Genomic DNA, 25,501 nt, shown 5'->3' with positions numbered 1-25,501 from the left:
AGACTTTTTGGCGGGAAGTCAAATAGAGCGGGTGTTTTAAATATTTTTCCTTTATTTTATATTTTATTTATATTCAATAATTTGTATATATAGGTACAACTAACATAATTTGTAGTTAATTACAGTCCTAAAATGGGAAGTAAGCGCAAAAAGCGCAAAGCCGATGATAATTGCTCCCCAGAAAATTCGAGGGATGTCGACAGTCCAGATTCTGACTCCTCAATGGATGAGGATAAGTATAAAGTTTTTAAAATCGATAATTACTGTCGCCAATATCCTGAGGATGGAGGAAATTTTGAATATATAGTTATTTATGAAAGTACCGATACGAGGCCTTTAGGCGACAGAGACCTTATGTCCCTTGGCGCCTGTCTTAAGCGCCAAAGCAAGGGTATAAAACGTTTCAAGAGAATTAATAAATATAAAGTTGGAGCCATTTTTGAAAGGCCAGGTTTAGCCAACATAGCATTAAATAACACCAAAGTACAAAAAGATTTACATGTTAAAGCCACAATACCTGCAACATTAACAGAAATAACAGGGGTCATAAAAAACGTACCTATATACATGTCAAACAAAAGTATTTACAATGGTATTTCCAGCTCCAGAGACGTCGTCTCGGTGCGCCGGTTTATGCGAAGAAGTCGTGATGAAGATGGTAACACAAGTTTTCTGCCCACCCAATCAGTCGCCATTACCTTTGCCTGTCCCACACTCCCTACGAATGTCGATATCAACTCATGGTATTTCGAGGTAAGCGCTTACACCCCACCAGTAACACAATGTTTAAAGTGCCTGAGATATGGCCACATTGGTAAATTTTGCAAAAATACTCAACGTTGCTCAATATGTGGAGAAAACCATCATTTTAAAGATTGCACTAAAAATAGCACAGAAGCTGTATGTCTTCACTGTAATGGTAACCATATAGCTATCTCAGCTGAATGCCCAATTAAAAAGAAGAAAATACAAGAAAACAAAATAAAACACAAGACTGTTCCTTTCTCTAGTTTATTTAATGAAAAATCTTTTCCATCTTTAAACACTAAAACTAAACCTACTGACAATATTAACACATTATTGCAAAATGATGACTTTTTAAAACTAATCATTGCATCAGTTATTAAAATTATTTCTGTTAATAAAACAGATGACTCTCCCTTAAACTCAGAAGGCATAAAAAACATAATTTTAGATACTTTTAAGATTTCCAGTACTAACACTAATTAATAGTATCTCTTTAATGGATAATATTTTAAATATTATCGAGTGGAATGCCCAGAGCTTGATAAATAATAGACTTGCTTTTACTTATTTTTTATATAACAACAATATACATATCGCCCTTCTTTCTGAAACTTGGCTAAAGCCTTTCAAAAACTTTAATATCAAAGGTTACAATATAGAAAGATTAGACATTGGTAATAATCATAATGGTGTAGCCATTCTAATACAAAACAAATTGAATTATGACAGATTAAATACATATCACGATGATTCTTTGCAAAATATCGCTTTAAAATTATATTTGAAAAATGAAACAATTTCTTTTGTTAGTTTTTACAGCCCTACATCCGCAACGTCACGTAACTTTACACATTTACATTTAGATAACTTATTTAAATCTATCCCGTCACCTATGATAATAGCGGGTGACTTTAACGCCCACAATACCACTTGGGGTTGCTCTAGAACCGATTCTAGAGGCACTATTCTTCTTAATACTATTGAAGACAATGATCTTTGTATAATTAATAATGGTCAACCCACTACTGTAGGCTCTGATATATGGAGTCCAAGTGCTCTGGATCTTACAATTGTTTCTGCCTCTCTGTCACTCCGATGCAATTGGTCTGTACATGATAATCCTTTAGGGAGCTATCATCTTCCAACCATCACCCACCTTTTATGTAACACTGTAAATACAAATAACATTTCCATTAATCATAGTAATTTTTTTAGGCCAAATTACAATAATGTAAACTGGCTTGTATACCAAGAGACTGTTGATAATAAATTATGTAATGAATTTAATTACGATCCTTCCACCCCTTTAGACTCCTATAAACAAATGTGCAATATTTTAATAGAAAGCATTAACACAGCTAATAATTCACATGGAAATTTAAAACATTCTTTAGTCTGTAATCACAAGACAAGACTTTCTTTGCCATGGTGGAACAATACTTGTTCTCAAGCAATAGAATTATGTAAGAAAACTTACATAGATTTTAAAAATAATCCCAATCAAGAAAATTACATAAGATTTAAAAGACAACAGGCAATCAAAAAACTTACTCTCAAAAACGAAAGAAATGCCAGTTGGTTAAAATTCTGTGAGTCGATCAATCGGCAAACTCCTCTATCAGTTATCTGGAATAAAATGAAAAAATTTAATAAAACATTTAATAACAACTGTTCACTTATATCTTCAGACACTGATTGGATTTCTCCTTTCTTAAGTAAATTTACATCCAAACCGTCAGCCAAAAGTAGACCCAACATACAGGTATCATTAAATAATAATAACAGCTTCATTATAAACCCTTTTACTATAACAGAATTTTACAGTGCCTTAAACAGCAGACGTAACACAGCTTTCGGTCTTGACAATATCTCTTACAAAATGTTAAAGACATTATCATCCAATTCTAAAAACACTTTGTTAATGTTACTTAACTCTCTTTGGAATACTTCAGAAATACCACCCGATTGGAAAACAGATTGTCTGATTCCTATTCTTAAACCAGGCAAATTGATAAATCATTCAGACTCCTATAGACCTATAGCATTAACATCTTGTATGAGTAAACTTTTCGAACAAATGATTAAACAAAGGTTAGAATTTTATATAGAATCAAATAAGTTATTACCTTCAAATCAGTTTGGCTTCAGGAAAGGTTTTTCAGCTACAGAGAGCTTAAATCATTTAAACCTAGATATTCATCGTGCTTTTTCTAGTAACAATATACTGGTTTCTGTCTTCTTTGATATAGTTGGTGCTTTTAACAATGTTAATCATCATATTCTAACTAATGAACTGCAAACACTAGGAATACCAGATAAGTTGATTAACTGGATTTTTAATTTCCTACATAATAGACAAGTCTATGTTAAGTACAATAATAATTTATATGGTCCACAATCTTCATATATAGGTGTATGTCAAGGGGGAATATTGAGTCCACTGTTATTTATTTTGTATATTCATAAAATTAATATTATTCTTGGTAATGAAGTCAGCAATTTACAGTTTGCTGATGATTTAGCAGTTTACTGTTCAGGCTCAAATATTCATATAGTAGAAAATAAAATAAACAAAGCTCTAAAGAAATTAAATGTTTATTTTAAATATTTACAATTAGATATTAGTTTAGATAAAACTAAAGTTGTTATATTCAGTAGATCAAGAACTTTGCATGCTAATATTAATTATAATGGTAGCATACTGCCTGTAGTAGCTGAAGCCAAGTTTCTTGGTGTAACATTAACAAAAAATCTATCTTGGAATAAGCATGTCTGTAATATATCTGATAAAGCTTCTAGAGCTTTTAATATTTTAAAATGCCTTTCCAAAACATTTTGGGGGGCTGATCCAAAGATTTTACTTATGTTGTACAAATCCATAGTCCGTTCTCACTTTGAGTACAGTTACCTTTGCTTTGCTTCCAACCCCACACTCTTAAAAAAATTAGAGACAATCCAAAATAATAATTTGCGTCTAATCACTGGTGCAATGAAAACAACTCCAATAGTCTCTCTCCAAGTAGAATGCAACATTCCATCTCTGTCATTAAGATTCAAATTTCTTAAATTTAAATTCTTGCTAAAATTACATAGCTTTTCCAATAATTCACTGTTACAAAAAATTACAGATTCTCAAACCATTGCTTCTTCTTCTAATTCCATAAAATTCCCATACATTCTCCTTGATTTCTCTGCAATGAAATCTATAATTGAGCAAAATAATATTCATGTGGCAAATAATAAGTGGGCATGTTATGAAGGGACATATGACAGTAAATTTTGCAATATGACAATAGAAACAGATAAGAACTTAAAATGTAAAGAAGAAGTTTATGAACATCTTTCTCAATGGCCTTCATTTAACACAATATATACAGATGGTTCAAAAAATGACCAAGGTGTGTCATTAGGTTTTTACCATAGCGACATAAAAACTGGTTATGGATTTCGATTACCTACCATTACTAGTATATTCACTGCCGAAGCCTTGGCTATTTTGCAAGCTTTGCATTATATTAACGAAGACATATGCGCTAAACCTCATAATCAGTGGCTTATCATTAGTGACAGCATGTCAGTCTTATCAGCGTTGCAAAATCATTCATTTAGTGCCAAAACAAGCTATATTATTTACCAAATTAAAGAACTATGGACTGTTTTGTTTAATAAAGGAAAAGAAATTATATTTACTTGGATACCGGCACACAAAGGTGTGACAGGTAATGAAGAAGTAGATTACCTTGTCAAAACTGTCAATAGATTGGGTGGCGAGTCTAAAAAAATTTTCTTACCTTGGCAAGATTTAATTCCTGAAATTAGGAAAAACTTATTAAAAAATTGGGAAGAAGATTGGAAACGTACTACCAAAGATAAAGGTACTTGGTATGCAGGTATAAACAGTACTATTGGCAAAAAACCCTGGTTTATTCAGGGAAAAATATTTTTAGAGAGAAGATTTTATACTCAAATTTGTCGACTGCGATTTGGACATTGTAAATTCAATGCACATTTACACCGAATGAAGATCATTAATTCTCCGATTTGTCTTTTATGCTCTAGTAACGAAAATCAAACATTAGAACATATATTTTTTTATTGCCCGGCCTTCAATTTAAACAGAATTTTGCTCATTGCCAAGCTTCAAGAACTATATAAGATTATTCCGCCATCGCTTCAAGAACTATTCAAATGCACTGCAACTTTTAAACCAATTTACGACTTTATCATAGCAACTATCGGAGAATTATAAACATTTCAATTATGGACACTTACAAGGACTTAACACAAACTTATAATTAATGAAAAGATTTGGCGATATCGCCTTGAAGAATTTTTGAATTTCATGGAAATACTACTGAAGATTAGGCTGTATGGTCTCGTACCTTTGCCTATCCACTTGTGGATAAAATATACCACTACTACTACTTTACCGCCTGGGTGGGAAGAAGTCTATGACGAAGGATGTGGTCAACATTACTTTTGGAATGTTCACAACAATCTAGTGTCTTGGTTGCCACCAACCCATCCTCGAGCATTTCCTAGTGAGAGTGCTGCACATTTACGGGAGGAGCGTTTGCTAAAAGAAGGTGATGAAAGTGATAATTCAAGTGAAGATTCTGACCAAGAAGTACCCCAACAACCTGTTAAAGAAAAACGACGAGATCGTCATCAAGAAAAAGAAGTACATAGAAGGGATAGAAAAAGAACTAAAACTAAGGATAATGATTTAGATCCAATGGATCCTGCTGCATATTCTGATATACCTAGAGGTAATTGGGCAGCTGGGTTAGACAATGGAACCAAAACAGGAGTCGATACCACAGCTTCTGGTTCAATATATCAAATGAGACCATATCCAGCACCAGGAGCTATATTGGCAGCCAATGCTAGACAGAAGTCTCCACCTCCTTCACCTTAATATTTATAATACAGATATGCCTACAATGTTTAGATCTACAAAAGTGCAATGGATTATGTGCACTAATTGAAAGCAGTGTAATGAAACTGTAAATAAATGTTATTTTACATATAATGATTTATGCATTCACATTTTTATTTAGATAAATATGAATCATCATGTTTTTAGTATTTAATTTAGGACATGTTAAACATATTAACCCATTAGGAATTTCTTCATCTATGATCTATTAATATAAGGATAGTGGTTGAACTAAAAGTTTGATGCTTATGTCTAAAAGAATTCCTCTGCTCACTATCACAGAACAAATATCAATATAAGTCTTTATATAAAAGTAATTTCTCTATGGCTCTGTGTGAGTAGCAATTCTGTATTATAATTAATGACAATTATGTATTTTGTGGATTCACTTGGAGAGGTTGTAATAGTCGTAACCATATACTTTCGGCCTTTCAGAGAAAATTAAATTCAAGTACTATGTTTCAAGTATGCATAGTCAAATGACAATTACGAACAATACTAGTTGATATGGATCTTCGCACAGAACAGTAAAATTTTTATTAAAGTTGGGCCCAGTCAGGTCAGTGTAACAATGGTTTCGATTAGCCTTCTTTGTGCGTCTTCGTTTTTGTAACATGACATAACAGTCATTGATACATTTAGTAGAGTTAACCTTTTTTAAACTCAAGTCATTACATATGGTGAAAAGCAACAGGAAAGTAGAGGAAATTATTGGATGTACAGTCAAGGATGGCCAGCCGGTTAAGGTTCTTGTTATAAATTTAAACAATTTATACTTCTCAAGTCATTTATTAGCGATATCTCTTCACTTCTAAAATAATTGAATAACAAATGTAATAAATAATATACTCCAATTGTCAAAGGTACATTACTGCAGTAGTCAAATTATACAGCTTTACATCAATATTTTTCTACAGTATTTTAGAAATACCTAGGAAGATCTATATCTCTAGGAGCAATTTTAATGAAACACTTAAAAAAAAACTAATAGCTACTAGGCATTATTTTACAATCACTATGAGGGAAGAAAAATGTTTTACAGTTTCACTAATGCCTATTTAGTTATTATTATTAATGATCTGTACCTATTTCATTACACCCTATATATAATTATATAGCATTTACATACATTCCTTCTGAAGCATGGCTTTACTTTTATGATGATTCTTTAATACGTTCTTTTGTTTACATCAGTCTTCTATTTACCATTCAAATGTTTACTATCTGTTGTATATGTAAGGAGGTCGTCCGATGTCGCCACACCGACAGGTCTTTGAACCTGTGATGTCGTCTCTGTGAACATGCAATAAAGGTGTATTCTTGTAAATCTATCCATAATAATATTAGTACGAAAATGTGTGTATATACTATGTCATGACGACGGAGATACAAAGTCGTGGAGTACATATAAATTAATATATAGTTCCAGAAAAATCTACTTTTATTATAAAATACTAGTATTTAGTTAGTTACTAGTTATTCTAGGGTTTTAATATTAATAGGAATTATCATTACTCTTACTTAAAATATAGCAGTTCCGTAAATATATTAATGCTTTAAAGATGGAAAATTTATACGAAAATACGTAACTACCTGATTTTACAACAATGACATATGGTGCGATATCGAGCATTCTTGAGACATGTCCCAGGGTAGGTTTCAAGGAGAGGTCTACTTTGTAAAATTTCTTCACTGTGAACTTGTCGAGGTTATCTGTCGTCGAGCCAGATAAGTTGGCCAACCTTTGTCGCGCATTGTCTGCCGTGAACACTCCGACTACAGATCTAGACATATTACATTTTTTAATTTGTGTTGTGTAAATAATTATTAATCTAACTAGAATCTGTTATGAGAAAACAGATAAGGAACATGCACATAATGCTGTCAGCTTACACTTATTGTAATTTGTTATTATTTCATTATATTGTCAAGAAAGTGTACTATTACAATTACAATTTTGTATCAGCGATAAGAAATGAGGGATATTAAAACAATTCCTAAAAATTTTCATGTTTTTAGAATTTACATTAATAGTAACTAAAATAATATAAATCATCAAACACTATAAATAATAAAAATCTATTTATTTCTCTACATTACTACGATATTCGGTACTATGATACATTTATTACGTAGACTTACAGCAATTGGCTTAGCTGAGAATCGAACTTGCAACTTCTTTTTTGCAAAAATAACGGCACTACAGCCGTAATGCCGGGATCAATATACAAGTAGATGGTAGTTTTTGTTAGAATCTATTCCGGATCAAATTGTCGAACATATGTATATATATGGTAGATGTCATAATTGTATTGTATTTATTTCATAATTAAGAATATAATATTCATATAGATATATTAAACAGTCTGGAGCCAGCCGAGGCTTCAATCTTGACAGTTGGAGTTTCTTGATAAATGATTTGCTTATATATTTTATCGAATAAGCAATTTAATCTCAGACAGGAGATCTAAGCTTGATTAAAATACAAAATATTTTAGTTTTAGGAATTATTATTTGGTTTCTGGAATTCTCTCTCTTAATAACACCTAGTACATAATCGCAATGAACTGTTATTCAAATTCAAATTCAAAAATCATTTATTCATGAAGGACATTTTAGCCGCTTATGAACGTCAAATTTTTACATTATAATTTTATTTTTTCCCTACCGTCCAGTTCGGTATATAGATCCAATTGAGAAGAACTGGCAAGAAACTCAATTGAATTACTTTTTTTTTAAAGCCAGTTTATTTACAATGTATTTTTATATAGGTGTCTATGTCTAACATTAAATGAAAATTCAGTGCATGAACAACTATTGTCATTGCCACAACACTCGTCATTCAAGTAATCGTTTAGTGAGTAATAGGCTTTGCTCAGTAAATATGATTTAACAGATGTTTTGAATTTATTTAAGGGTAATTCCAACATATCCTTTGGTATCTTATTGTAAATTTTTATACCTATTCCCATAAAAGACCTATTAACCTTTTCTAAACGATACTTGGGGACAGCAATTTTGTCTTTAAATATAGTATTAATATTATGAATATTGCTGTTTTTTGGAAATAAGTCAAGATTTTTATGAACATATAGGATATTTGAATATATAAATTGTGAAGCAACGGTGAGAATATTTGCCTCTTTGAATTTCTCTCTTAATGAGTCACGACTCTTCATACAGTAGATCGCTCGAACGGCACGTTTTTGTAATATGAATATATTTTTAATATCTGCCGCTTTTCCCCATAGTTATTGATGATATAAATGTAACATTCCTCTTCCCACTACTTAGCCAGAAAACAGACTTTCCATAAGTTTTAATGTCAGGTTCATATCAATTTACGAAGTTTGTGACACGTGGTACACGCCGGCGCCGTGACAAAATATATGTTCTGATGTTTCTGTTGGTATATCTACTGTATGTATTTCCTCTTGTTTAATACTGTAATAATGTTTTATAATAAATCATCTCGTAATAAAAATTAAAAACCACTTACCCCGCATCATTCACAATGGTTAAAAGAGGCGCCTTTGTTTGTTTTAGTTTCTCGAGAGCTTGTAATGGCGTACTTTTATCAGATATGGTAACGGCAGGCTGAAATATGTCGTCTATTACTAAGTGTTCCCACCACCTAAAAATAAGTGCAATTAAATTTGAGTTTTATTAAATTAGTTCATTTTCATACGAATTAATATTAAATATATATTATTATTATATGTTAGCAATTCTAAATACAATATCCTTTACGGCCTACGGGATACATGAAAATTGAATGACAAACATCCATACAATTAATAGATAGTGTCTTCATTCCTAAGAAGTTAATACTCCCTGGTTCCAAAGATTCTACTTTAACCTTAAAATTGTTTATTATATATTCAATGCTGACGGTACGTATTTAATGAGTTTAAATATTATATTACTGTTTAATGTATTGATAGCCAACAATTATTAATTAAAACGTCTAACAGTTAATAAATATGTTTTAGCTGCTATGCAATTTATTAATTTCGAGAAACGTGACTAAATAGCCTAACATATAAATTATTTCTTTAGGACTTTTTAGTATTTATTTATTTTAAATTACTAAATTATTTATGTATCATGTTTTTTATAAGCAAAGTTACTCTTTTAAACAAAATCAGTATGAATTAATCTATTCATCATCATATAACATAATATTAAAAATGTTGCCACTTATTAACTTTATTAGTCAATAAATTTTACTAGTAAAATTATGTATCCAGTTACCATACTGTCTCGTTTTTGGCAACTTTTTTGAAGTTGCGCGCTTCTAACCACTGGTCAGAGATGAATTTGGTCATATAATTTCGTATATTGTCGGGGAGTAGTACAACGCATTTCTGGCCTGCCTTTAGGGTTTTGGCAGCTTGAATCGCACCCCACATGGCAGATCCGCTGCTGCCGCCTATAAATAAATCATACACTTATTCTGCAATCTTACGAAAATGCGTACAAACAATTCTATAAAACCAACTACACAGTTATTAATCATCAATTCACCACTATCAGGACATTCATCGACGACAATTTTAACGTCAAGACAAATAGGGATATTATCAAATTATAAATAATCATATTTTTTTTATCGGAACTCAAAAATAATATTCTAAAAGTAGGTAAAGACAATTGTAAATAATTATTGAGGGATGCTAAACCGCTAAACCACTGATACTTTCATAATAATAAAGATCCAGTAAGAGAATTTAAGTCTATATTTGAAGAATTATAAACAAATTGGTAAACTAGGTATGGACCATGCAGAGATCAGGAATCCAACCTAAAACATAATTGAAATTCTGTAAGTAACCAAGCTGATTGTAATGGGTAATAAAATAATTACATACCGCAAAGTAATCCCTCGTCTCTTATGAGTCTGCGAGCCATTTGTAATGAGTTATGGTCGTCGGTTTTTACCCATTTATCGATCACTGTTCTGTCGAGAGAGCGCGGCAAGAAATCGTAGCCGATGCCTTCCACCTTGCAATAAATAAAACTTTAAAGTTGTATTTGAAATTTTGTAACACAAGACTCTCTTAGTAATGTATGTAACTAAGTAATTATTTTGCAGAAGATAAAATGCAAACTTGCAATTAAAAATATGTAGTGCAAAAGCCAGTACCTGTTCTCAAACCAATCAATATACATACATAAAAATAATAAACATTTGATTGTTAATATAGTTGTAATAAATAAACTCGAAAAATATTTATCCTCTCACCTATAAGTACCCACGTTATCAGCTAGTAACAGACTATATTCTACGCGTACAGGGCTACTGTATCCCAGCTATTTTTGAATATTTTTTTCCCGTACTTTAGGGTTCTTGTACAAAATATAAAATTCCGGAATAAGTTTTCTTAAATAATTAAAAATGTCATTTTATCCAAATTCATTCTGATTATACCTTTAACTATAGACCTGACTAGTTATCAATCAACATTGTGAATTATATCAATAAAATCTCTTTTACTTCATTATTATAAATTTGGTTATTTACTATGAAGAAAACTGTGACTCAGCTGCAGCTATATTATTATAGGCATTTTTGACATTAATTTGATTTTGGACGGCTGCCGTATGTAGAAAAAAAATACAAGGTCACGTCACAGTGGAGCAATTGTACAGTGTGTCGACTTATTTATATAGTAGGAAACACTCAACAGGTTTCCATGGAACAAAATGTTGGTTGTAGTGGTTAGAGCGGTTGGTTATGGCTATTATGATAATTTAAGTCTATCCTGAAAAAAAAGCTATAAAAACACTTCAGGTTGTCTCATTTATAAAAGTGATTGAGAACAAGAAACGTTATGTATCTTTTATTCAGCCATAATTTATATAAAATTTGCATTTGTTTCATTAGGTTCTGTGACAATGGCGTGATAAACAATATCGACCGCCAAGTCGTTTCGTTAATCTCTACACTGGCCGAGTGGCAATGTTACTGAAATCATTATCCTGTATGCTTCAAGGAAATTTATTACAAATAGACCTTATTGTATACCTAACGAACATTAATAATTTTATTCAATACATAAATGAAATATTAAATGTCTACGAGTTTTTAAACTAATACCAAATTCAAAGTTTTATGAGGTTTTACATGATTAACATAGAAATGATGACTGATTTCGATATGGAAAAACAATATTTACTACGTACGAACAATATCTATCCAAACTTTAATTAATTTCATTTATTTTTAAAAATAATGTGACTGCGGTAACGTCGTTTATAAATTAATAACGCCAAGATGTTAGATTAGATAATGAACTATTAAAAGTTTTGGGTTGTTATCGATTCATTTGAAAGTTGTTATCAATAACAATACAATTTACCTCATAAACTTGCACATCACTCTTGTTAAGGTCTTCTGGTTGTGCCAGAATGGAACCGTAGGGATCTACACCGACTATAACGCACTTGGGGCAGCGCTCCTTGATTTTGTGCGCGACACCAGAGATAGTGCCGCAGGTGCCTGCACCAATCACCACCATGTCCACGTTGTCATCCAATGACCACAGGATCTCCTCTGCAGTCCCGTCGTAATGTGCCAGTGGGTTGCATGGATTATTGTACTGTAATAAAAAAATATACTTAATAATAAAATTAACATATTGCATACAATCAATATATTTAGATAAGCTCTAAATAACAACTCGCCTCTGTGGATACATCATCATCATATGTGGATCATAGTTATATACCAGATAATCACAACTACTTCAGCTGCCGAGCAGTTTGAAGCAGTGTTTCGGTTAGAAGTTGAAACATGGCAGTTAAATTATGGTTACGAGTGAATATCTCAGTGGTGCTATTCATACACCTGTGCTGTGTATAAACGCCACTTTCCATCTACTGGGCCATCACCAGCTTATGGACACCTTACCTATTATGTACTATTAAAAACCTTATGCTATTAGGAAGGAATTGACTCCTCACGCTAGTTCGGGAGTCAAGACTGCATAAAATTGTACACTGGTAAATGTTTAAATAAATATTATTATTATATATTACTGTTATTCGGAATGTATTTGACAACATATCCATAAAATATGATAGTTAACTGTAAACATATTATGATTAAGACTCATATTGTAGGTTGACGTAATAGAAGGCGTTATAAATGTTATTATTGTATTCACCTTCCAAAACTTACCTAAACCTATTAAGTAAAAATGTAACGATTTAAAAAAATATATCATTGTGATGTAATAAATTACTAAATTATAATAATATTCGTATTTATGAACGTTTATATGTGTATAAAAATTAATCCCTATCTCCCTATCTTTGGGGGTTACGGCATTATAAGTGAATGGTTGGATTGATTTCGCTTATTCTTTTAATTGTATTATTTTTTTGTGAATTCAATATTCACAGTTAATACAGAATAGCATTTGTCGAGTTAGCTAGTAATATATAAATTTTAAGAGTACGTTCAATACCTGTACGATAAAAAAAACATGTCACAAAGAAAACAATATACAGGTTACAGGGAATATACTCGTAGTAGGAAAGAATTACTATTACGAATAAGTTCCCACTGATTCGTAATGGAATTTCTTTCCTAGTATGAAAACCTTTTCATGAGTACTGTTATGATTATTACTATTTACTTATTAAAGATAGAACAAATGAATAACCTGATCGAGTACAACAGCGTCGGGTATTTCGGTAGCCATCCGGCGCGCGACCATTATGTTGCTCTCCGGGTCGTTCCACGCTGCTTCCGTGGGTGTCCTCACGATCTCTGCGCCGAGAGCTTTCAGAGTATTCACTTTCTCGTCTGACATTTTCTCTGGTAACACTATAATGCATCTATATCCTGTTTTTGAAGAAACAATTATTGAAATATTTTTATATATAGGAAAAAATATCTGTAGTCAGATGGGTAGTCAGAGTACAATCGTATTTTAATTTGCCGCGTTTTAGTGATATTGGAGATTCGGTAGTCGATCAGATCATTTGTCCAATTAAAGTAAACACGTCAAATTCAACAGTACGTTATAAAAATATTTGACCGGAAATTTCGAATTTTCGCATTGAAAATCTTTTTTGATGTAGCAGAAAAAACAAGTTTCATTTAAACATTTCTTTACCATGCAATCTAGTAAGCAGTAAACTTATAAAAATACCTGTAAAAATAGATTTCTTAAATAAGAACAGAAAACTTAAAAGTTTAAGCTCTACTTTCATTAAAAAAATGTTCAATTTTAATGTTTGTTGTGAGTTGAGATGGACCACCGTCCATCTCAACTCACCAACGGAATCGCAGCTGACATTCACTAAACTTCATAATACAATATAGTAACCCTTTTAGAAGTTTACGGGCGAGAGGAAATTGTTGACGAAATTAGGCTCTGGTTCACGGACTATGGTTCTAAACGCATAAATACAGAACAAACAACAAGAACATACTAGAGAAATGCAGGCGATCGAGTCAGTAATATGTTATATGTGCCATAGACAAGGTAAATATTTAATTAATGTGGTAGACTTTTTTAACTAATTGCATGGTAAAAAGTTGACGGGTAATGGTCAGCGGTAGCCGACCCCTATAAACATCAGTACTATGGAAATCTAGTTATCAAATGACATGCTTTACGAAGACGACTTTTTAGTTTACCAATGGTAAATAAAATAGTGGTAATGAATAATTCTATCTATCTATTATTCTATTAGTATACAAGAAATGAGATTTTATTATTTATCTTAATATTTTTAACTATCCTATATCGTAATATAGGTCATAATCGTTTTTTTTTTTTTCAGTAAATGAACAGTAATTTGCATTTGTTATCAATTGATAAGGTCTGGGTTCATAATTATTACTGGTGTATATTGATAACCCATGTGGGTAATATCAATTATGTTATCACACTACTTAATATCAATGCATTGTAATGTGTAATGTATTCGTAATAGCATTTTATGTCCTACTATAATTTAGTTTTCAAAATTAATCAGTATAACATACGTTGATGATTGATGAGTTATTCTTCACATAATCCATATTTGATATTATGCAAAGGATCGACAATTTTTAATTAAAATATCTAAATAATATCCTAGAATATAGAAAGATCATATAATTATAATTTTAATTCTTAGAAGTCTATTTTATTATATAGACATCTGTAAAGATAAGGTGGGTACCTTAGCTACAAGTGTCTAGCGTTAGTGACAGAGATCGTATAACTGCATATAAGTATATTACATTATTAACTACACTAATTAAGAAATCTGATGTCAAAAAAGAAAGAACTACTAAAACAGAAACCATATAATAGGAAAGAACTAACTAAATTAAGTAAAGAAATAAATAAAACAATAAGGAAACACAGGGAAAAAACAAAAATAGAAAAGCTAAAACACTATATTGAACAATCAGGAGGAATAAGAAAAGCCCTAAAAAAACTTCGAGAGTATACTGCTTGGATACCGCAAATGACCAAGTATAGCACTAACACAAATCACAGACCTAATATCAATAAAATAGCAACCAATTTTTACAAATACCTATATAATGATGAAGACAGTCCAAACACAAACTTAGATGACAACAATATAGAAGACAAAATCCCTCATATCTTAAACAGAGAAATTGAACATGCAATCCTATGCGCAAAGAATAATAAAGCTCCAGGGAATGATGATATATCAAATAAACTATTAAAAGTTACTGTACTACCAACAACCAATACACTCACCAAACTCTTCAATAAAATTCTGAAAGAAGAAAGGATACCAAACCAATGTTCTAAATCAACTTTAATATTAACTCACAAAAAAAGGTGACCGCAACGAAATTAACAACTACAGACCAATAAGTCTTATGCCTGGTATTTATAAACTTTTCTCGCAAATATTATTAAAACGTATAACACAAACAAAACCAACCAAAAGAACAAGCGGGATTCCGTAGTGATTACTCTACCATAGATCATATCTTTGTAATTAAACAAATAGTAGAAAAATTTAATGAATATGAAAGACCACTATATCTGTGCTTTATTGACTACAACAAAGCTTTTGACTCAAGAAAGCATAGCAAACTATGGGAAGCACTACTATCACAAGGAGTTCAAAAGAAATACATATGTATTATCAGAGAAATTTACAGGAGATGTTCTGGAAGAATACAATTAGAATCTATTGGATCAGAGTTTAACATAAAACGAGGCATCAGACAAGGAGATCCTCCGTCGCCAAAACTTTTTCTAGTCATATTAGAAAATTTTTAAGTTTTTTGGAACTTTGACTGGGATGGATATGGAATAAAAATATATGGTCAACTACTCGATCACCTCAGATTTGCTGATGATATAATACTCCTATCTCATGACCCAGATACCATGAAATCTATGCTAGAACAGCTCATTATGGAAAGCGAAAAAGTAGGGTTAATTCTTAACACCACCAAAACCAAAGTAATGTCAAACTGCCAACTTTAAAATAAAAGATAACATCATTGAGTATGTTAACAACTACACATACTTAGGACAAACTATCTCAATAACAAATCAGACTGACAAAGAAATTGAAAAAAGGATCTGTAACGCCTGGAAAAACTACTGGTCCATGAAAGATATAATGAAAAAGAACATCCCGATAAAACATAAGAAAAAAATATATGACTCCTGTATTCTTCCCTGTCTAACATATGGCTGCCAAACATGGGATTGCACAACAAAAAATATTAGTAAAATAAAGGTATGTGAAAAAAACATGGAACGAAGCATTCTAAACATCAAACTTAGAGACAAAATCAAACTCACTAATATAAGAAAAAAAACAAACAAACTGACAGATGCAGTGAAAACCATTAAGAAATTAAAATAAAAGTGGACAGAACATGCAATAAGAAGTAAGAAAGAGAAATGGACTAAGGATGTTATAGATTGGAATCCAAGAGAACAAAAAAGAAAATGAGGACGACAGAAAAAGAGGTGGGAGGATGATATAAGGGCAGTGGCGGGACCAACGTGGAGAAGGAAGGCATTGGACAGAGGAGCCTGGAGTCTTTTGGAGGAGGCCTATGTCTTGGGACATGCTGATGATTGTCAGCACAAAGGCTATAAAATAAATAAATAAATGTTATTCTATATCTATTTATATCGAAATTAACAAAATTGTGCTTTGTACTTTTTATCTTAATGCTATACTCAGTTTTATTAAGATACCTTTAACAGCAGCAGCTAGAGCCAACCCAATGCCAGTGTTGCCTGATGTTGGTTCTATAATAACAGACTTCCCAGGTATCAATATACCTTGTTGTTCAGCATCTATCACCATCCGGTATGCAATGCGATCCTTTACAGAACCACCAGGATTCAAGAATTCACATTTAGCATCTAAAATATTTAATTTAATTATCATTAATTGAAAGGAATATTTCTAATTCTATTGTGGATTACTATAATTGCCTAAGATTAGTAAAATTGTAATTGTAAGTTAGTAATATAAACTGTTGTTATCCCGAAATAAATAAATAAAAATAAAAATAAAGGAAATTATATGTAATGCCTTTTACATATAATTTAACTTTTTAATTAAATTTATTTATTTAAAAAAATTATTTATTAAATCCTGCAGCAGGGCTATGTCACGCTTGTGCCATATGACTATAGAACACAAAAATTTGCAAACTACAAACTCTGGATAAAGTCTTAGAGCTTAGAATTTAGTAAATAGTATTCATATTAACACATTAACTGTATTATATGATATACTAGCTGCGCCCTTGACTTCGTCCACCTGGATTTTAACTTTATTCTTCTAAAATAAAAGTTGCCTAAGTTACTCCTTATTACATCAGCGAACTGCCAAAATAAGTCTCGTTAAAATCAGTCCAGCCATTTCAGAGATAAGCCGGAACAAACAGACAGACAAAAATTGTAAAACATGTTATTTGGGTGTATGTACCATATTTATATTCATATGCATGTAGTAAAAACGGTTATTTCAATGTTACAAATAGTATACTCCAATTTTATTTATATGTATAGTTAAGTCATACAAATTCATTCTATCCTACATACTTTAACAGTTATTTTTACAGATTAGTTTACTAACTTTACAAACTTATACTCATAAAATATTTAATGCAATAATTTCTATTGGAAATTAAAATATACGAAAAATAATAAGTATATTTATACTCACATATATCACAGAGAATACCTTCATCGTTAGGTATTTTTGTAAGTTTCACTAATGGAGTATTTCCAATCACATGGAGAATATCAGGCTGTATTTTTTGATTTCTATCTCTGTAAAATTATATAATAAACTTGTAAGTACTTTCACATTTATGTTTGAATACAAAAAATAAATGTTATGTTTTAAGAGAAAAGTGATTATTATAGCTTTATTGATTCTAAAATTTCATATCACCCATCATAAACATATGGCAAGTTTATGTATAGTTTACTCTCCATACTTACAGCGCCTTTACTATGTGGGGCATTTCTTGAAGATTGAAAAATTTCCCAACGCCGTTCGATGATCCATTTTTTGTTTCTACGTAATTGGAAGTAGTCATTTTGTATATTTTTAAGCAACTGTAACTAATATGCTAAGCGAGCTTCACGAGACGTGATTTCTTTTATTAGATTAATTAAAGTTTAAACAGTTATACTATGCGTTGAAATGTGAATAAAAATCAACTTATAAGAATAAATCTAATTCAAGATAACCGCACGGTTGAAGTGATGAAATATAAACTAAAAAAATATCAGCTAACACACGTGTTATGTAGAATTACAGACGTTGACTAAAATGTGTATGTGTGAATATCGAAATGTAAACAGTACTAATATCTTAGCACACACTCGACATTTACACTTGTATGTATGAATGACAGTACTGACGTGATAGTTGACAACTAACTGACAACAATAACAAACTGCAATTTACTAAAATAAGCAAAAACGGAGAGCTTGTGTTATGAGTGCTAGGCAACTGTTACAAATACTTATTTTTATTGTCAATACATATATAATATACATAGAAAACACTCAAACGGAAACACAATAATATTCATGACGTTTGCCGTCATAATCTTGCCCATATTAGTTAGCGACTCATAAATCACAGAACACTACAATCTGGTCTCGTGCTGGTCAATCAAGTTAGCCAGTCTCCTTCAAATTTATTCGTTTGTTCCGAGTTAGGGTAAGTCAGATTTCTGGCCGGAATTATTTTGATTCTGAGGCTTCAAGTATAGGTACCTACCATCAATTTTCTTAATTTAAAATCAATGAATTTTATATTAAATATTTTTTTTTAACAAACTGAAATTGTATTTGAAAGGATTAAGAGGATTAATAATAATAGAAGATAAATAAGAGAAGAAGATAAATAAGAGATAATTAAAAAACCACTTATAAAAATATTCTTTTTCCAGAGTTATTATTATTTATCCCTACAAATGTTAAGAATTTTTATAATATTTCGCAAGTTATATAGCATACCTTTTGCAAGTGATAGGTACGAAGTAGATAATAACTGCAATAGTAGATATACTTACCCTCTCCCTTTCTTCTTAAAAATAACAAAGTTCAATCAATTAAAACAAATTTTTTTTTTATTACCAGAGAATTATAATATATCTATTTTATAACGATAAAACATTAAAATATGTTATATTAAAAAAAATTCCTTATCCCAGTTATATTTTGCATGTTAAGTTTAAGTTGGCAGATTAGGTATTTAAAATTCTCAATAATTTAACACTATTCATATTATAATATACATAGATAGGTACATTTAAATTATAAACTATTATATATGCTATATTATTTCGCGTTATTATTTTGAGTGTTCATATATGTAGTTTAAGACGTCGTTTCCAGTAACGACGAATTCCGGACGAAAATTTTCTGCAAAAAAACAAATTATTTAGAAAAAATATCCTCACTATTCCTCACACATACCATTAAAATACAAGGTTATGAACATATAGGTACAATTGTTTTATTCTTCTTTTGAGTGCCAGATTTCCCTGGTCACAAGAGTATAGTACCTACCTAGCAGATGCTACGGGCCCGTACACTCACTGCTACGCAGGTATATACGAATGAATATAATAAATAGATACAACATAAAAAGTTATTCCTAATTTTAATTTTTTTTACACTGTATAAAGTCTAAGTCAAGTAAAATAGTTGTTAGTTTTTGAAGAAAAATAAACAAATTATGGGTTACTTGAAAAATAAAATGCTGCGTGTTCCGAATTGGCTTGAATCTGCCATTGGTTGTTTACTATTCATGGGTTAATTTTCTTATTATTTTATTTCAATACAATATTTTTTTCACCTTCCTCTGCAGATTTTTCAGTAGTTCCAACAATCACGAATGGTGTTATGTCGAGTATCCGCGAAATAAGTCCAATGGTCGGTATTCCTTTCTTTCCGTTCTTTGTCAACGTGTAACAGTTTTTTATTAAGTGATCTGTCACTGGATCTTGAAAGTTGAAATCTTCGGAGTCCTCTTGTGGTAGTTTAGTTGGATTGGTTGCATTGTGGCGGAAGGAGTCTTTGGAAACGGCACCCACTAACCAACTAAAAAATGATTAAAGTTAGAATGTTGCTTGAGCTTATGCCTTCTGCTTGTAATAAATAACTGATAGAAATACTCATAATTTTGTCAATACATGGGCAATACATACATATATATATATATATATATATATATATATATATATATATATATAAATATATATATATATATATATATATATATAATAGGGGTTGAAAAAAAACATACTAGGTTTCCCCAAGAAAAAATGAAAAAGTCGGACGTATGTTTAAGAACGAAATAAATTGCTATTCAAATTTATTTTATTCGTCCAGACTCCTGACAATTACTTAAGTTTAAAATTAAGAAAATAAAAAATAATTTGTTAAGTAAATTGATGGTTAGTTTTGATGCGGTTAATTTATAATTATTATATTTACGTACAATTGTGGTATTTAGGTCGGTAGGTATACCCCATATACTCACCCTTTGTCATTCACCACAATAGCTACATCACCGTCGTTGGCACTAACCATTGTCAATAATGCATCTTCACAAGTAGAATTCGTATTAATATTTGGATAATTATTGTACACTACCAGATTCGTAATTGGATCCTTCCACCACCTAAAAATTATTAGATGTATCATAAAATATAAAACAATGTTGCTGTTTTGTCTGTCTTTTTCTCTATCTTTCCTTTTCTTTCATATTTTAAACCATAGATCGGATTTTAATACGTTTTCTATATAATTTTGATAATTTATTCTCATACAATTTATATGAGCACTGAACCATTCGTGAAAAGCCGAGGTGTTTAAATGTAATTTTTTATATGAGGTAATTATATTTACGTAGGTAGGTAGGTACTTAGGACTACTAGGTATATCAGATTAACCTCCAACGTTTCGCCGTAAAAACTATTAGGGTTAATTCGTCATAATGGGCTGATTGACCTCCTCAATCCTTTTTTCTATAGAGAGTTTCCCCGCCCGGCAGAGCATATTATACGGGGTATTTAAAAAAATAACTATAAAAAGCAGTCTTAACAAAATTAATAGGTAGACTTCGTTAAAACTCCTGGAATCGTCATTCTATCTTTATCAACAAAAATAATGTATGAATATAAATTCATGCGTGAATATAAAGTCACACCAATAGTTTTAAGAAATTATTACACCATAGTATGCTGTGGTGGTTCTTTAAAAAGATGCGCTTCCATCCATTGGTCGCTGACAAATTTACTCATGTAGTTGCGGATTCCATCAGGCATAATAACGACTATACGTTTTCCAAGACCGAAATTGTGTTTCTTTGCAGCTTTTATTGCGGCTACCATTGCTGTGCCGCTGCTACCGCCTGGAAGAAAGACATCGGTATATAATTGTTTACAGCGGGTAGGTACCAACACGTAAAATACTTAGTAATTATCCACCACACAGTTCGGGCAGAAAGTATCTAGTAATTATATATATAAAAAAAACTGAAAGTACATTACTGACTTTGGTATTTTAGATAAAAAAAACGATTATAGATAACCACTCTATGTACGTAATTATACTCTGACTACATTTGGGAAATTACAGGTGTTAGTTTTTATTATATACTCTATTTACTTATATGTACCTAGTTAGAATATATTACGTTTGTCTAGCTAGACAATATGAATGATTACGGGGTTGTTTGCTAAGTAACTACTATTCGATTTTCTCTGAAGCGCGGCTATTCTTGTTTGCCTTGCAGAAAAAAATGTATAAAAGGTATTTTTCTGTATGTCATTGAGTTATATTCACCCTACGGAAGGAAATTAAAAATAAATAAAATGTATATATTTTCCAATAAAAATAAAAATTTCTATTGATATTATTCTATTCATATATTAATTATTATATTATTTTCCCTAAGCGACTAAATAAACATCGGGAATAAAGTTTTAGGTATAAACACTGTTGCTGACGTACTGGCCACATACTTTTATAGTTCATATAGGGGAGGTGGTGGCAAGATGGGTACTTAAGCTTTAAAGGTCTGTAATATGAAAAATTACATAGTGAAACAATCATATTTATTTTTTAAATAACGACTAATTATTATTATTCTAATATTTCGTGTCATTAGGAACTTTAGGTAACACATTTGAGAGAAAAAAAAAAAAATAAAAAAAAGGTGTTTTACCCCGTCTTGCCCCATGGTGCTGGTAAGATGAGGTACCCCCCTGAGGTAAGATGGGGTGATGAGAATGATCCTATGATCTCTGTAGAAAGATGATTATTAGAGCTGGCAGAACACGCAGACATGTAAGGCTTCATCATCATCATTATCATCTTATTCCTACGCAGCTATTATGAGTCCATCTTCCACTTAATGAGCATGATATCCACCATTCAATGGAAACGGAATAAACTTCCTCACAATACATACATGGTGTGTTCCCACATCTTCACTTTCATCTTCAGATGTTGAAACTCTTCATTGTTTTGCTGCTTTCGGTGATCGGCTATTCTTCTTTAATTATTTAAGTTGGTCTTTTGTAGTAGTTTTCTTCTGTTTTTTTTTATATTATATCTTTTCTCTTTTTTGTTTCTATTTTCTATAGTTTTTCTGTTCAGCTCTGTTTTTTTGTTTTTTGTAGGAGGCGACGTGATAATTGCTGTGTGTCCACGCTTTTTAGCAACACGAGAGGATTTCCTTAGGAAGCCTTAACTTTTCTCTCGATAACTCTTCGCTTCTCGCATGCATTCTTCGGACCACGACCGACGACGTTAGTCGTAGAACCATTCTAAAAAGACAAACTCACAAAAACAAACTCATTTTTCGGAAAACAAACCAGAACAGAATAAGTTACCCCATCTCGCCTGCAGAGCCCTTTTATATAAAAAAATAAATAAAAACAAAACAGTCAATAATATTTAAGGAACACAATGCCTACTTTTTTCAGATTAGTTTAAGCATCAATCACAACAACACCTCACCAGCTAACGTTATTTAACAAACCACAGTCACGTGTCAAGCCAGAAGAAAATGTGATAAACAACTTGCAGTAAAACACTTATTTTGCATTTTTTTCGACACTGTGCACTTGTGAACCACTAAACACCCGGCGATTGATAAGTCTCATGGAGGCGCGTCGCACGATGATTGAAAGAGCGTGATTGATCAATTTGAACTGTAAATTTTGGTGGGTCTTACCCGCTACCCCATCTTACCTCCATCTCTCCTACCAATTATATTTTCTAAAGAATTTTGTTATATATTTTTATATACAGAACATTTTAATCGAATAAACATTGTGACAGACAATAACAAACATATTCTTTAGAAAACATGAATTAGTAATTACATACAATCAAATGGAAAGTACAAAAGAATGTTATGGATTAGACAATCAGTGAAAACTATGGTATTAACAAATTATTTAACATACCACACAATATTCCTTCTAATTTGACGAGCTCTCTAGCCATCAAAAAGGTTTCTTCGTCGGTGACAACTTCAACTTCGTCTAATAGAGACTTATCCAATGTAATGGGTATCCTAGAGCCGCCTATTCCTTCTACCTAATGGGCGTTAACAAAATTAAACCATTTTTTTTACTTATGTAGGTAACTGACTTGAGAGATAAGCTGATTGCTTATGGAAAATGGTAATTGCTGCTCATAGTAACACAAACATGGCAAAAAAATCAAAAACCAGGTAACTAACAATACTAACCAAAAATGGATGTGATGGTCCTTGAACGTTAAACATAGTGGAACCGTCTGGGTCCGCACCCACTATGACGCATTTAGAGTTTACGGATTTAATTTTTGCTGAAATACCGCTAAACGTGCCTCCAGTCCCAGCTCCCATGGCAACCATGTCGATTTTCGGTAACGCTGATAATATTTCTTCGGCCGTGTGCTCGTAATGAGTTTTTGGATTGATGTCATTGTCAAACTAGAAAAATTCGGTGAACATTTAAATTGCCTTTGAATAATGCTAATATAAATATGTAAAACATTTTACAGAGATAGACTTTCTATTAAGTAGTCTGCATAGGTAACTCTGTCTAGCTTATTTTTCAATAAAGCAACGAGCAGCATATTCTATAAACTGTGTTTTTGATTGAAGCGACAACTTCGATTATTGGAACTGCAGTAGATATTAATCGATTAATTAGTGTAACTTAAATTCTCACCTGACTGACCATAACGACAGTATCTGGATTAGCATCCTTAATTTGCCGAGCTATAGCTGTTGGAGATTTCGTTGTTTTTAATGAAATCACTTCTGACCCCAGCAGACGCATAGTATTCGCTTTCTCGTCAGAACTCTTATCTGTTGTTACTATTGTACATTTATTTCCTAGTAAATAACAAGAAAGATTTGAATTTTGTTTTACACTGACGGATTATTTTATCATTTTGCGTATAAAAATGTTACATAAAGCAAATCTTGAAAGATTACATATTTTAGGTTGAATTGCGTCGTGAAATTCAGACTATACAGACGGAGGAGTATAGTGCTAATATTTCTTTAAAATAACGAATAAATCATACATTACATCAGTAAAAAATATTACACACACTATCAAGTATTTGAAACAGTGCTAGTGATTGAGATGAGATTGTATTCATCAAACTTATAATTTAAATTAATTATGGTCGAATTTCGACCATTGGGCGACCGTTCCGTATTCGTTTATTTAAAACTAAGATCGAATTGACAGCTTGCTCCTAGTAGGAGTTTGACAGTCAGTTAAAAGTTGAAAGCACAACAATAGTTTTCTTCAGTAAGTAGGTAAGTATTTTCATTTATTATAGAAATAAGACAATTAATAAGCAGTATAAATATAACTTACCCATAATAGCAGCTTTTAAGGCAATACCTATACCAGTATTTCCAGATGTTGATTCAACAAACTCAGTAGTATCGTTTACAACTCCATTTTTCACAGCATCATCAATCAAACTTAATGCAATTCTATCCTTTATAGAACCAGAAGGATTCATAAACTCACATTTAACATCTAAAATTTCAATAATTTTTTTTTTTATATATTTTATTTATACATAGAGCGCCATCTAGATCCAAGTTAAGCTAGATAAAACTTATGTTATGGGTAGGTATTATATAATACAAAACATAGATCCGTTAGTTAAATATAGGATATAAATATTTATATTAAGTATAATTAATTAATAAATAGATATATTAGATATAAATGTAAGTCCTTAGCGATATTGCGTAAGCCGGTATATAAGACGACACTCGTGTTATGTATTATAT

General features: G+C 31.3%; 2 protein-coding genes and 1 long non-coding RNA gene across 3 annotated transcripts; 1 reads left to right on the top strand and 2 right to left on the bottom strand.

Annotated features, from left to right (window-relative positions):
• Positions 1 to 1,002: 1,002 nt before the first annotated feature.
• On the bottom strand, positions 1,003 to 5,146 carry LOC131847599 (uncharacterized). Its single transcript, XR_009357720.1, has 4 exons — positions 4,207 to 5,146; positions 2,874 to 3,938; positions 2,299 to 2,373; positions 1,003 to 1,916 (listed from the first exon to the last, which is right to left on the bottom strand). It is a non-coding gene; the product is annotated as an uncharacterized LOC131847599 (long non-coding RNA).
• A 12-nt stretch (positions 5,147 to 5,158) lies between these two features.
• On the top strand, positions 5,159 to 6,340 carry LOC131847746 (polyglutamine-binding protein 1; the record flags this gene model as incomplete). Its single annotated transcript, XM_059197394.1, has 1 exon — positions 5,159 to 6,340. A coding segment is annotated over one exon (507 nt), but the record flags the coding sequence as incomplete, so codon positions are not given.
• A 92-nt stretch (positions 6,341 to 6,432) lies between these two features.
• LOC131847745 (cystathionine beta-synthase) lies at positions 6,433 to 24,906 on the bottom strand. The gene is made up of 18 exons (XM_059197393.1): positions 24,801 to 24,906; positions 24,411 to 24,577; positions 23,945 to 24,169; positions 23,658 to 23,790; positions 21,412 to 21,592; positions 20,720 to 20,860; positions 20,033 to 20,277; positions 19,542 to 19,596; positions 18,160 to 18,276; positions 17,879 to 17,985; positions 16,897 to 17,067; positions 13,357 to 13,538; positions 12,049 to 12,288; positions 10,558 to 10,690; positions 9,941 to 10,118; positions 9,186 to 9,320; positions 7,280 to 7,470; positions 6,433 to 6,979 (listed from the first exon to the last, which is right to left on the bottom strand). The coding sequence occupies exons 1-18, from the start codon at positions 24,847 to 24,849 to the stop codon at positions 6,885 to 6,887; spliced, it is 2,745 nt and encodes a 914-aa protein (XP_059053376.1). The 5' UTR covers positions 24,850 to 24,906; the 3' UTR covers positions 6,433 to 6,884.
• Between the last annotated feature and the right edge of the window lie 595 nt (positions 24,907 to 25,501).

The sequence above is a fragment of the Achroia grisella genome, unplaced genomic scaffold (assembly GCF_030625045.1).
Source record: "Achroia grisella isolate CSIRO2021 unplaced genomic scaffold, CSIRO_AGI_Agris_v1 utg540, whole genome shotgun sequence".
NCBI classification, from domain to species: domain Eukaryota; kingdom Metazoa; phylum Arthropoda; class Insecta; order Lepidoptera; family Pyralidae; genus Achroia; species Achroia grisella.
This window is presented reverse-complemented; position numbering and strand designations above follow the sequence as displayed.

Excerpts from the sequence above, each read along its gene's own strand:
- LOC131847745 (XM_059197393.1), bottom strand. The coding sequence starts at position 24,849 with ATGAATACAATCTCATCTCAATCACTAGCACTGTTTCAAATACTTGAT. Across the intron at positions 24,170-24,410 it reads CTGTCGTTATGGTCAGTCAG|TTTGACAATGACATCAATCC; the intron begins GTGAGAATTTAA and ends GAATTTTTCTAG. Across the intron at positions 19,597-20,032 it reads TGAAAAATCTGCAGAGGAAG|AAAATTTTCGTCCGGAATTC; the intron begins GTGAAAAAAATA and ends GTTTTTTTGCAG.